The sequence below is a fragment of the Cucumis sativus genome, chromosome 1 (assembly GCF_000004075.3).
Source record: "Cucumis sativus cultivar 9930 chromosome 1, Cucumber_9930_V3, whole genome shotgun sequence".
In the NCBI taxonomy this organism is placed as follows: Eukaryota; Viridiplantae; Streptophyta; class Magnoliopsida; order Cucurbitales; family Cucurbitaceae; genus Cucumis; species Cucumis sativus.
Window position 1 is genome coordinate 30,787,712 of NC_026655.2, and position 12,397 is coordinate 30,800,108.

General features: G+C 37.0%; 1 protein-coding gene across 1 annotated transcript in view; it reads right to left on the reverse strand.

Annotated features, from left to right (window-relative positions):
• LOC101207174 (probable inactive ATP-dependent zinc metalloprotease FTSHI 5, chloroplastic) overlaps positions 1–12,397 on the reverse strand; it is a 73,535-nt gene that overhangs the window by 21,284 nt on the left and 39,854 nt on the right. The window contains exons 11-12 of the mRNA XM_004142539.3: positions 8,537–8,665; positions 7,297–7,479 (exon numbers count right to left, since the gene is read on the reverse strand). Of these exons, the coding sequence (XP_004142587.1) occupies positions 7,297–7,479; positions 8,537–8,665 (312 nt within the window). The remainder of the gene's footprint in view (positions 1–7,296; positions 7,480–8,536; positions 8,666–12,397) is intronic.

A 12,397-nucleotide genomic window follows, 5' to 3' on the forward strand; every position in this document is an offset into this window, starting at 1 on the left:
GTTAAACTGGATATCACCAAAAACCTCTTTATTCCAAACACTAAGTTGACCTTTAAGAATTCTCAGCTTCTCCATTATTCTAAAAGTCTCCCACCTTCCTTGGGTTCGCACATTCCACTAAGAAGTGATATTCCCTATTTCCCTTTAAAGGACGAAAGGTCAAGCCACATATTCTCAAAATGGGAAGGAACCAAACCGCAATTCAACCTACCATTAGTCAACATAAGAGGCCAGTGATTCCAAGTGACTCTAGACCCTCTAACCTGCTTAGGGTTCCAAAACCTCTCAATCCAAGCTTCCGATACAAGGACTCTATCAATTCTCATAGACGCCCTACTATTGGCCCAAGTAAATTTACCTCCAACAAGAGGAAGGTCAAATAACCCACAATTTTCGATAAAATTGTTGAAACATTTTATAGATCTATGAATTCTCCTTCCTGAAGCTTTTTCGTCCAAGGACCGAAGTACATTAAAATCACCTACTACACATCATCTCGATCCACAGTGACCAAGAAGATCTCTCAACTCCTCCCAAAACAAATTCCTACCACTAATCCTTGGGGGGCCATAAACTCCTATGATCCATAACTCTTCACCATCACCATCCAGAAAAGCAATAGTAATGGAATGTCTACCATGAACCACTTCAATGGCAACACACAATCTCAAGTTCCACAATGCCAAAATCCCACTAGACAAACCTTTAGCCTCAAGGACCTCCCACTCCACCCTCCTACGCTTCCAAATACTAGCAATCCTCCAGCTGCAAAACTCACTTCTTTTTGTTTCCATTGAAATAACAACGTCTGGATTCTCTTGTCTAAGCACCTCCTTCACAAGCCTTCTTTTAGTCTGACCCTCTAGGCCCCCAACATTCCATAAAACAATTTTTAACATAACGAACTCGACAACCCTATCTCCTTTTAGGCTTTCTTGCCCCCATAGTTCACCAAACTGTCCAGTTTTTTTAATTCCCTAGACAGATTGTCACTACCCTCCTTACGTTTCAACTTAACACCTCCCTCCTCCACAGACAACTTAATGTCATCCTTACCATTTTTACCTTCTTTAGCCTCCACTCCCTTAATATCCGTTGAAACCAAAATGTCCCACCTCTCATCATTTTTAACTTCACCAAGCAAGGCACCCAATGTTTTCGAGAGGGTTTGATGGCCTAATAAAATACCCACGAAGTAGTCGTTGGTAAGGGCCCTCCACTGCCTCTTGAACCGACACTCGCTTAGACCATATGATTAAGCACTGACCACCTCTCTCCTAAGGAATTGAGAGGCACAAGAAGTAAGGCACAATCCGAATAACCTTAATAAGGATATGGATTCAAAAAGACAAGAGAGGAAAAACATTTGACTCCTAACTGACGAACACCTCCACTCCAATTACCAATTATCGATGACACAAAATTAGGAGAAAAGACACCACCTCCTCTCTTAGACTCTCCCAAACTCCCTGGAGAACAAGAAACCAAAGAAAGAGGACTTACCTGATATGTCCTGCCGCACGAGCTGTCCACCAAATAGGAGTTGGGAGGAAACCCACTTGCCTGACCTGCAAGAAAAATGCATTCCAGAGACGATTCCAACTTCTTCACGATACTAACCTCCAACTTCGACAAGCCCTCTTCACAAGTACACTTTAATTGGCTCAATAAATTTCTTGACAGGCACCGGCAAAAATGAACACTCTCTTGGACCATCCTCATCTTTGAAAAAGTCTCCCAACTCCACCTCTAGAGAATTCTTTCTAACTGGAGTCGACAAAAACAAATCATCATTAGAATAACTTACAATCGATGGGTCCAACGGAAATTTCCAGCGTCGAAACCCGAATCCGATGGCCCAGCTCTGAACTCCTTTTCCAAAAAACCACTAGATGCTCTTCACCTTCCTTAGTAGGTAAATTTCTAGCCCTAAATGCTGATGGATTGGACTTGAACCCATAGAATTCCTTTGAATCTCATCTTGGGACTCAATTTTAGACCTCGACAACCCACTTTTAATATTTCCTTTGCACAACAAGGATTTCTTGAGAGCACCCAAAGAATGATTTGAAGAATAACTCGTCTACTTTAACACGGACAATCTTAAGGTCGCTACCACCTCCTAAATCAACAGTACCCAAAGGCTTGCCTATACCCTTCTTAAGCCCACTATTGGCCTTAAACCTCCACAGGCCTACTGGAATTCAAAATAGTCACATGACTTCCCTTATCCTATTTCAATTGTATCTATTCTTGTTTCAGTTTAAGCAGATGTTCTTGCTTTTGTTGCTGCAAAATCGATCAGATCATGAAATCAATTCATTACGTTATTAGATAAGTGGCTTAAGATGAGAAAGAATGAGATTGTAACCGGATCATGAAATAAAGAAATATGCGGTATTCCCCTTCAGACCCATTCTAAAAGACCAAGGTACTGCTTAGTTTGTACCTCTTTCTGACCTGTTTTGATTTTCTTTTTCTTCTCCCCAACCTACATAAAATCTCACTGAAAAGGAGAACTCCTGGTGATTCACAATGCAACCCACCCGAATAAACTCATCTTCATTACCATTTTCCTTATTCCTTTAACCAATTAGACTTAAAAGAAGATTCTTCGTTTTCAGCAAGACAACCACACCAAGAAGCCGGGGATTCGATAAACTAAGAACGGAGGAACGTCAAGCACTGTGACCCATCCTGCACAGAATTTATGTTTCCTCTCCTTTTCAATCTTTAATCTTCAATCACACGAAAATCACAAGGTTGAAAGGATAAATCTTGACTTTGAAAAGATGACCCAAGCCAGATAAGATCCTTCACCTCTAAAACTGTGTCACAAATTCCCACCACCAAATTTGCACAAAAAATCTTGAATCCACAACTAATGTACGAAAGCTTCTCAAATAGTTACTTCAAGAGTCCCCAATCTGTCGAAGCCTTAAATTTCTTAATTATAATCATTCACAGACGAACAAACACAAAATCCATAACCTTGTCTATATCCTCTATCGCCACCTTAACCTCCTCTTCAACTATCGGGAAATTTTTTTAATATGGTCGACCACAGTTCAACCTGTTGTTCTTTAGATTAGCAACCAGCAACTGAGAACCCTCTTTTCTCTTCCGAGTCGAGCCCTTTGGATGTTGGATTTCGTTACTAGACTTTTGAGTAGCTATGCCTGGACCCAGAAGAAGCGCCAAAATCTCCCTTGCTAATGAACGCCAACCACTTTCTCTACTACCTTCCTAAATGAAAGCCCTTGCTTTCCTTCCCTTAAATGAGTCTAGGCAAATAATAGTGAACCTTCTTCCCATATTCAAAATCTCCCTTGCTAATGAACGCCAACCACTTTCTCTACTACCTTCCGAAATGAAAACCCTTGCTTTTCTTCCCTTAAATGAGTCTAGGGAAATGATAGTAAACCTTCTTCCTATATTCTCCAACACCTGAAAAAAGATGATGCCAAAATCCAGCTTTTTTCTTTGCCAAGAACCCATAGAGAAACTCGCATCCGCAGCTGCGTTTAAACGGTCCTCTACCCAAGTCAATGTTCCCAAATCCAAGTCCAACTTACCGCATTTCCTTCCATTACGTTCCTCAATATAGATCTTCCTATTGCTCCCTACCATTCCGACCTAGAACTCCTCTCTATCAAGCGTGAACTTACACATCTTTTAACAGAACTCACATTTTGAGAGAAAAGTTAGAGAGAGGTAGAAAGAAGGATAATTATTTAAAGGTCCTAAGAGATATAAAAGATTAATTGGGAAGTTTTAACTATTTAACAGTGAACACGATCAGGCATTGCTCATTCTGTAAATGTTGTAAGTCAGTTTATGTCTTCTCTTATAGTGGATCATGGGTTGCAATAGAACAAACTCTATGTTATCTAAAAGTTGCACCTAAATGTGGGATCTTATATAAATATCATTGACATACGAGAGTTGAATGTTTTTCTGATGCTAATTAGGCTAGATCTTGAGAAAGTACGAGATCGACTTCTGAATATTGCTTTTGTAGGAGGAAACTTGGTATCGTGAAAGAGTAAAAAACAGAATGTAGTTTCTCGTTAGAGTGCTGAGTGCTGAGACAATATATAGAACTATGGCACAATCTATGTGCAAAATAGTGCGGATACACCAACTGTTATTTGAGATGGGCTTTAGTGTTACTGTGCTAGCTAAATTATGGTGTGATAATTAAGTTGCACTCCACATTGCATCTACCCTAATGTTTCATGAATGGACTAAACATATTGAGGTGGATTGTCACGTTATTCATGATAAAATACAAGGGTTGGTGTCCACAATATAACGTGAAGACTGAAGAACAAATGGGAGATCTTACCAAAGTTGTAAATGGAGCAAGAATAAGCTATATGTGCAACAAGCTAGACATGATTGACATATTTTCTCCAACTTAAGGGGAGCGTTTATATATATATGGGTGTTTTTTTTTTTTGAAAAGGAAAAAACCTCTTTATTAATATTAATATAATAATAATGAGACAAAAGCTCATAGTACAAGAGAATTATACAATGAGCATGTAGCCATGGATCAGGGGATGCACCTAGGCATCTGAACTAGGTTGACACCCTCAGAGCACCATCATCATATCCAACCAAGCTAAAACCCATAACAAAGAAGTAATGCCTAAAGGAAAATCAAATACCGAAAGAAAGGGTTATAATTGATCAAAGATAGTGGCCGCTGACTCCTGTTGGAAAGGTTGTGTTATTTCTTGATGTAATTCAAGTCTGAATTTAATTTCTCAAAATGAATTCTCTGCCAATTATGGCTAAGATAAGGGGTATTTATTGAGAATTTGTAAGTAGTTACAATTAGTTGAAATAACTGTTTATGAAACAGCCTTAACTGTTAAACAGTTTAACTGTTTAAACTGTTTTACTAACTAACTACAGCTGTTTAACCATAGCTTTATTCTATATTACATCATTTCCTTCCTCTGAATAAAAGTTGTGGATCTTTGTTTGGAATTTCGTTTTTTGGTCACTGTTTATCCCCTTCAGTTTGCACTTATGCTCTGCCGCTGGTGACTCCTTACAGATCCTATTTGCTTTTTCTCAACCATTTTGTATTATTGTCAGAATTGTGCTTTGGAAGATTCCATAGATATATTTAGGGTAAGATTTTTAGCACAAGTCCCCAGTGGAGTACCACTTTTCAGCTTCCTCGTGGTGTTCTTTCTCCAATGACCTCAAGTTCGTCTCGATGCAAGTTTTCGGTCGCCTTTTATTTAGAAGCATGTTTAGTCTTGTATTTGTATTTTTATTTCTCTGTACTTCTTTAACCTGAAATTCACTCACTTCTTTAACATTCAAAATTACTTGAGACAAAATTTCCAAGAAGCTACTTTCTGATAAACAGCTAAACATCTTCTTTCGCAATTCGTACTGACTGCTGGAAATCGTCTTGCCAAACTTAATTACCTCCGAAAGATCAAGGCTCCACAATGAACTTTGATAAAGAAATGAGTTCCAGTCAAATACACCGCTTCTTTATGATCATACAATCCATATTCAAATGTAATTGGTGTAATACCAAAGTATGTTTCTTTGAAAATTTCTCTTATCTTCCCAATGTGGTGAAGATGTTTATTTATACTAGAACTTTACAGTTGTGTAACTGTTTAGTTGTAACAACTTTAACAGCCTTTGGTTAGTTATCTAGGTGGGATATTTAGTTAGCTTATTTAGTTACATCAAATCCACCCCATCCAAAATCAACTCGTCCCTGAGTTGAACTAATCAGCAAGCTAGAACTCATCTGGGGCGTGGTAGGTCTTCAAGTCTGCTTCATTAAAAACAGGGCTGATACGTAGGTTGTCAGGCAGTTCAATTCTGTAGGCATTATCACCATACTTTGCTGGTACTTTACAAGGCCCAAGCTGTCTGTCGTTTAGTTTATTATACGTTCCTGTTGGAAATCTGTTTTTCTTCCAATGAATCATCACTAGATCTCCCTTTTTGAACTTTACTTCCCTTCTTTTCTTGTCTTTATCTTGTTTATAAGATAAAGTAGTTTTACGTAGATGTTCATGTACCTCTTTGTGCAGACTTTGTATTCTTTCAATCATATTTTCTGCTTCTATGTTGATATCTGCATTAGATGGCAGATTGGCAAGATCACACGTAAGTCTAGGACTTCTAGTACAAACAATTTCAAAGGAGCAACTCCCGGTTGATCTGTTTTTCATATTATTGAATGCAAATTCAGCTTGAGCTAGTGCTAGGTCCCACTGCTTTGGCTTTGAACAACTTAGACAACGAATTCAATTCCCCAAGGTTCTATTAGTGACTTCAGTTTGACCGTTTGTTTGTGGGTGTGCTGTAGTACTGAATTTCAGTGTGGTATCTAGTTTCTTTCACAGGATTCGCCAAAAGTGGCTTAAAAATTTCACATCCCTATCTGACACAATAGAAATAGGTATGCCATGTAGTCGTATTATCTCTCAAAAGAAGAGATTAGCAATATAGACAGCATCATTAGTCTTCTTGCAGGGTAGAAAATGGGCTATTTTGCTGAATCTGTCTGCAACTACCATTACGGCATCATTCTGTCTTTGTGTCTTAGGTAGCCCCAGTACAAAATATATTGATAAATCCTCCCATATAGACACAAGAATTGGGAAAGGGTTGTATAGTCCAGCATTGGTTTTTTTATTAGTCTTTTGAAGGACCTATTAAACATAAAGTTGAAGGTTCAAAGACCTATTAGACACCCCTCCTAAAAGCTCATCGACCTATTAGGTAATATTGAAACGCCAGGGATCTAGTATACATATTTTAAACTTTAGAGACCTATTAAACATAAAATTAAGGATTTAGGAACACGGTACACTATTGAGTTCAAGGACCAACTCAACATGATCCTGAAATTCATCCGGGACTAGACTTATAATTTAATCCAATGTTTTTCAGCAATAATATCTCATAAAAAAACGTTTTTCAGCTAATAACTACCATGCAAACAAAAAACTGTACACAACAGAAACCATTTTTCTTTTTAACATAGCTGAGAACAATAAAAAAACTAAAGTAATCCTATACCCTTATCTATCCAAACTCAACTTTTCATAAGTTGACTGTACGTCATTAATGTTTCTTCATCCTTTTATGCATCAAAAAGTAATCTTTAAATACTTGAAAATTTGTAATAGTCAAGTAATGAATTGCAACTGGATATATAAAAAATACTAAACCTACAACTTTAAGATGACAATAACTAACTAACACAGCTAAAAACTTAAAAACCAATGTGAAGTAGTTTCTTACATCAAGAGGAGGATTGAGAAGTTCAATTCCATTGCTTATTTGACCGTATGGTTCCATCAGATCAACCACATTTTGAAGATCTTCTTTAGACAGTGTTAATCCCAGATGATTTACCAACATTTTGTTTAGTTTTTTTACTATTCTGGTTTTCTGCACCCACTCAGGAACAACACCACTGAAAGTCTGTATAACAAAGATTTTACACAGATCAATCAAGAAAAATAAATTCTCAAATAAAAAAGAAAGAAAAATTGAATGAAGTGATTATTTACTTAATGTTAAGCATATTGTAGCTTTCAAGCTCAATGATAATAAATGATATCATCAAGAAAATCGACAGTTGGAAATGTGAATATATACCACTAAAACAATGAAAATAGGAAATACATCTTCTGATTCTTTTTTTCTTCCGCTTGCCAATAATCGTCAAAAAAGTAGCACCATGTAAAAGTATATTGATTAACAGCTCAATTACAATGCATAACGGTTTTAATTGATATATGAAAAATAACAAAATGTTCAATAAACAAACTCTAGAAGAAAAAAGACCAAAAAAATCAACGAATGAAATCTAGGGGAAAGGAAGGAAAAAACTACAAAAAGACCAATTACACAACCAAAAAAAGGGAAGAAGAAGGAACCTAAAATAAGCTACAAAGCAACTCACCAAACCAACCAACCACAAGGAAAATACTAGGACAAAAGTAACAGACACCCACGAACTAAATCTAATCGCCTCCCAAAGCTCCATAGTGATTTTCAACCCCCAAAAGATCTTATTATACACTTAAAGCCAGACACCCAACTCCTCTCAGAATCCAAAGTCTAGAATCCCTTCCCCCATGACGAGTCACCTGGTCAGAAACAAAAGAAAGGCAACAAACATCTCAACTCCCCTCAATTAGTGGGCGGTGACAATAACCCAGGGAAACAGAGAAAAACCTATCAAAATGGGGAAAAAGCAGAGGTTGCCCTCCAAATAAACTTTACCCAACTTAAGTTTCCAACAGCACCATTAACACTTCTTCACTTTGAAGAGAGACAAAGAGACCTTTCTTTTGCTAGAAAAAAAAATTGTCAACAATGACATGATACACAATCGGACAAAGCCAATTATATTTTTTTCTTTTATGGTTTTAAAACATAAAAACACTAGTGAGCAAGAAAAATTAATAAATGTCTCTGGCAATAACAATAATAATATTATTATTATTTTAGTGAACAAAGCAGAAATTCTTACTGCAAACCAGCTACAGTAGCTAATCAGTTCATCGGTGTCAAGGAACTTGCTCCGAAAAGCACTTGCTTCCAAGGCAAGTGGGACACGCTTTAGTTCCACAGGTCGTAAAAGGGCCGTCTTCTCAGCAACCTAAAAGTAAAATATCCCATTTAGTAACCAAAAATAAATAAAGTGTAATTAAGAAGGAAAATAGTCCCATGAGATTAGTCAGTGTGTAAACTCATGGATATCAAGAAATGAAGAAGAAAAATAAAAAAAGTTTTTAAATGACCTTATTGTTGTATATATTTATATGAATATTAGGGCTCTTACACGCATTCACAAACATGTTTTTAAAATCAACCATTATTTTTTAACATGAAACAACTTTTAACTGATTAGTAGATACTAGAAAACAACCTCCCAATAGACACTCGAACCATAATTCTGCGAGGAGAACATTTGACATATTTTCCATATTAGATGTGATTTCTTGGGTAAAATCGGGTCTGACAAAAGTAGAAACACATTAGCACTTAGGGATCGATCAAAAACCCAATCAAAATTGAACAAGAAAAAATCCTAACCTAGCAGGAGAACAAAACGGGGCTGGTCATAAAAAGATGAGGAATATCTTCACTAGCCTTCATACGTAGTGCACAGATCGAAGGAAGGAGGCATTTGTTAGGGGATTTCTTTTGCGATATTTTTGAACAATTGAGGGACCCGAAAACAATAATCCAAATCAAGATGTTAATTCTCTGTGGGCTGCTTGATTTCCATACAGCTGTAAAAAGAAGGTTATTCATCAACGAATCCGTTTATTTTTCAAATGATTCATATCGTCAAGTGTACCCATTCCAAATTTAAGTCCAATCAAATGATCCGCAGCTGCCAATATATCTCGCTGTAACAAAAATGTATTGTTCTCAGGTATATCAAGATTAAGTCTCTGGTTCAGATTTCGTCGACCAATCCTTCCTAATTCACATCTTTGTTGAAAGAATTTCTTTTGTAATTCCTTACATAAGGATTCAGAAAATACCGGATCTCCGCCTACACAAGAAAATTGTTGATAAAACTCCAAAATGGCATTTTCTTTGGGGAGGCAGTTTCTAGGTGAGCCGAAAGAGGCTTAACAGTGAACCAGCCATGGTGATCAATGGACTAAAATCTATTATCGTCGAAATTATTCACTTTTTCAGCCGAGAGGGATAATAAAGATTGACAGTCTCCACCTACACAACAAGCCACAGCCGAGTTTCTTGTTTTTTTCAGGTCCGACCTTTGTACTATGCTGGATGCTTTTATTATTGCTTCTTTATTGTTTTGGTTGGTAATGCTCGGGAAATGATCTTTGGCACTATTGGGGTGTCAACCTAATTGAGGTGTGTGGGTGCGCCTCCCGATCCCTCTAGGACTCCCTTGATTACTACTTCTTTATGGCTCGTATAAATCTCTTGTACATTGAGTTCATATTAATAAATAAGTATTTGTCTCCGTTTCAAAAAAAAGAATCATAACTACATTAGGGTTGCAGATTTTTATGAACTTATAGAGGGCTGCACATTTGGAAGAGTCATTTAAACCCCTAGTGTTCCAGGAGACAATCTTCATGAGAGCTGGGAGAAGGAAGAGGAGGGTTGGACTGCTAATTTAAGCCAAAATAACTCCATGATCATTGACTATTGACATCAAAACCTTTGGCAGATCCAAGGGAACTTTATTTCGCGGTGAAGCGATCACCGTTAAACAGAACATTAAGATCCACCTCTTCAATTTCTGAGTCTAATTTAAGGTCATACGCATTGAGAGTAGATGTCTTCTCAGCAATCTAAATCTAAGAATCCAGTTGGTTTTCTAGATATTGAAAATGGCAGTTTTTCCGGAAAGGAAATCTTGCAATTCTATTTTATTTTGTTGGTAAAGAAATAAATTTTTCATTGATATTTAAGAAATTGCTGCAGTAAAAAAAGTTGATAAGTTTCCTTAAGAGGTTACTAAAAGATGCAAAATGAAATGATAGAACCTACAAATTATCTATGTTCAATACAAGTTGGACACTCCAAGTTTTTGGACACTTTTTAGGCACAATAAACACATGTAAGATTTTTTCTTGTCAAACAGAAACAGTGCTTCTCATTGATATTATGAAAAGAGGGTATTACTCAAGATACAAAAAGTTTGTAAAAGCAAAGAAAAACAAAGGGTCATTGGACGCACCCTGATATCTTATGTAGGTTAGCACATCATTAGTGTCACAATCGTAATCCTTCAAACACGATGTGAACGATTGTGCGACACTTGTTCTAGCTCGACGAACAAGTCAGCCGATCAAAATCCGCAAATCGCGGACAACTTTAACACATGCTTCAACCTCCCCTCACGTTCTTGGAAAATATTTTTAGAAAACGTGAAAGATGATTAAATTGATTGAAAACATTGTTAAAACAAGCATTGAAGATTGTCAATTGCAATAAGAAAGCATAGGTTGCAAAGAGTACAACAAGGCTTGGGCGGGGATTCAACAGGTTTGACTCCCCTATAATACATTTTTAACATTTTCATCTCTGGCAGGCTTGCATATGAAAAATGCCGAAACGTCACACCCAAGCCTATCGACTTGAAATTGAAAGCAACTACCTAAACTACATACAAGACATAAAGACAAGATAAATTGGGGCTAATCGGAGCATACGGCCATAGGTAAACACACCTTGGACAAGTATGTCCGTTACAATTAGCACCCTCATCATTTCCAATTACAAAATACAAATATAAGAAAATCCTAACAAAAACAAAGTTCAAAGTGCAATACGAATTTAGAAACCAAATCCCATGAAACTGATTCTCTCAGTTGTGGGGCACAAGAATAAGGAGTATGGCGACGGCATTATTGGCTAAATGGGGGTAGAACTGTAGAAGTAAATTCATAACGCTGATTCTCTTTGGTGTGAAGTTCTTCAAATCATACATAGAAAAGGCCTTTATACTTGGCACACGTCTGAAATTTTGTCTCATGTCTTCATAGTCCTTGGATTAGTAGACTTTTTTTTTTACGTGAAACAGTCAATTAGAATTTTATTGATTGAATGAAATTACAAAAGAGCAAAAAATTCCATGTGAAATTACATAATGCTATTCCATTCTTAAATACAGGGTTGTAATCACAAGGGGGGGAGGGAAGGGGGATGAATTTGCACCATGTAAGCAACGTATATAAAAGATGATCAAAGAAGCAAGTGATACCCTATCTCTTTATCATCAAAGATATGATGGCTCCCTTCGTTCCAAATGAGTCATAAGTAGGTCTTAAATCATCAATTGACCCAAAAGCTTATGTTGGTAGGTGAAGGTAAATTTAATATAATATCCAACAATAGGCTATGATAACAACTGTCAATAATATCACTTTCTTTTCTCTAAAGAGGTGACAAAGAAGCATATTCAATCGAGTGAGATGGTCACTTTGGGAAGACCATTTGATAGTTGAAGCATAGAAAAGCTTCCTTACTGCTTGTAGGCTACCCAAAAAGCTCCTTATTCCGACAGCCGATTATAGATAAAATTCAAGGTAAACTAAGCAAGTCAAGGAGGTACAACTTATCTCGTGGTGGGCGAATCACACTATGCAAATCAGTCCTTTCCAATCTCCCAACTTACTACATGTCAACTTTCCTCGTGCCAATTTCAGCTTCTAGTACTTCGGAGAAAATCATGAGAAAATTTTCCTGGGAAGGTAACAATGGGGGAAAGTTGAACCACTTAGCTATATGGTCTATAATCACCCAAAGACAAAGAGATGGGAGCCTCGGCCTAAGTAATTTGAGAATAAAAATATGAGTCTTTTATCAAAATGGGGATGGAGATTCATGTCAAAAC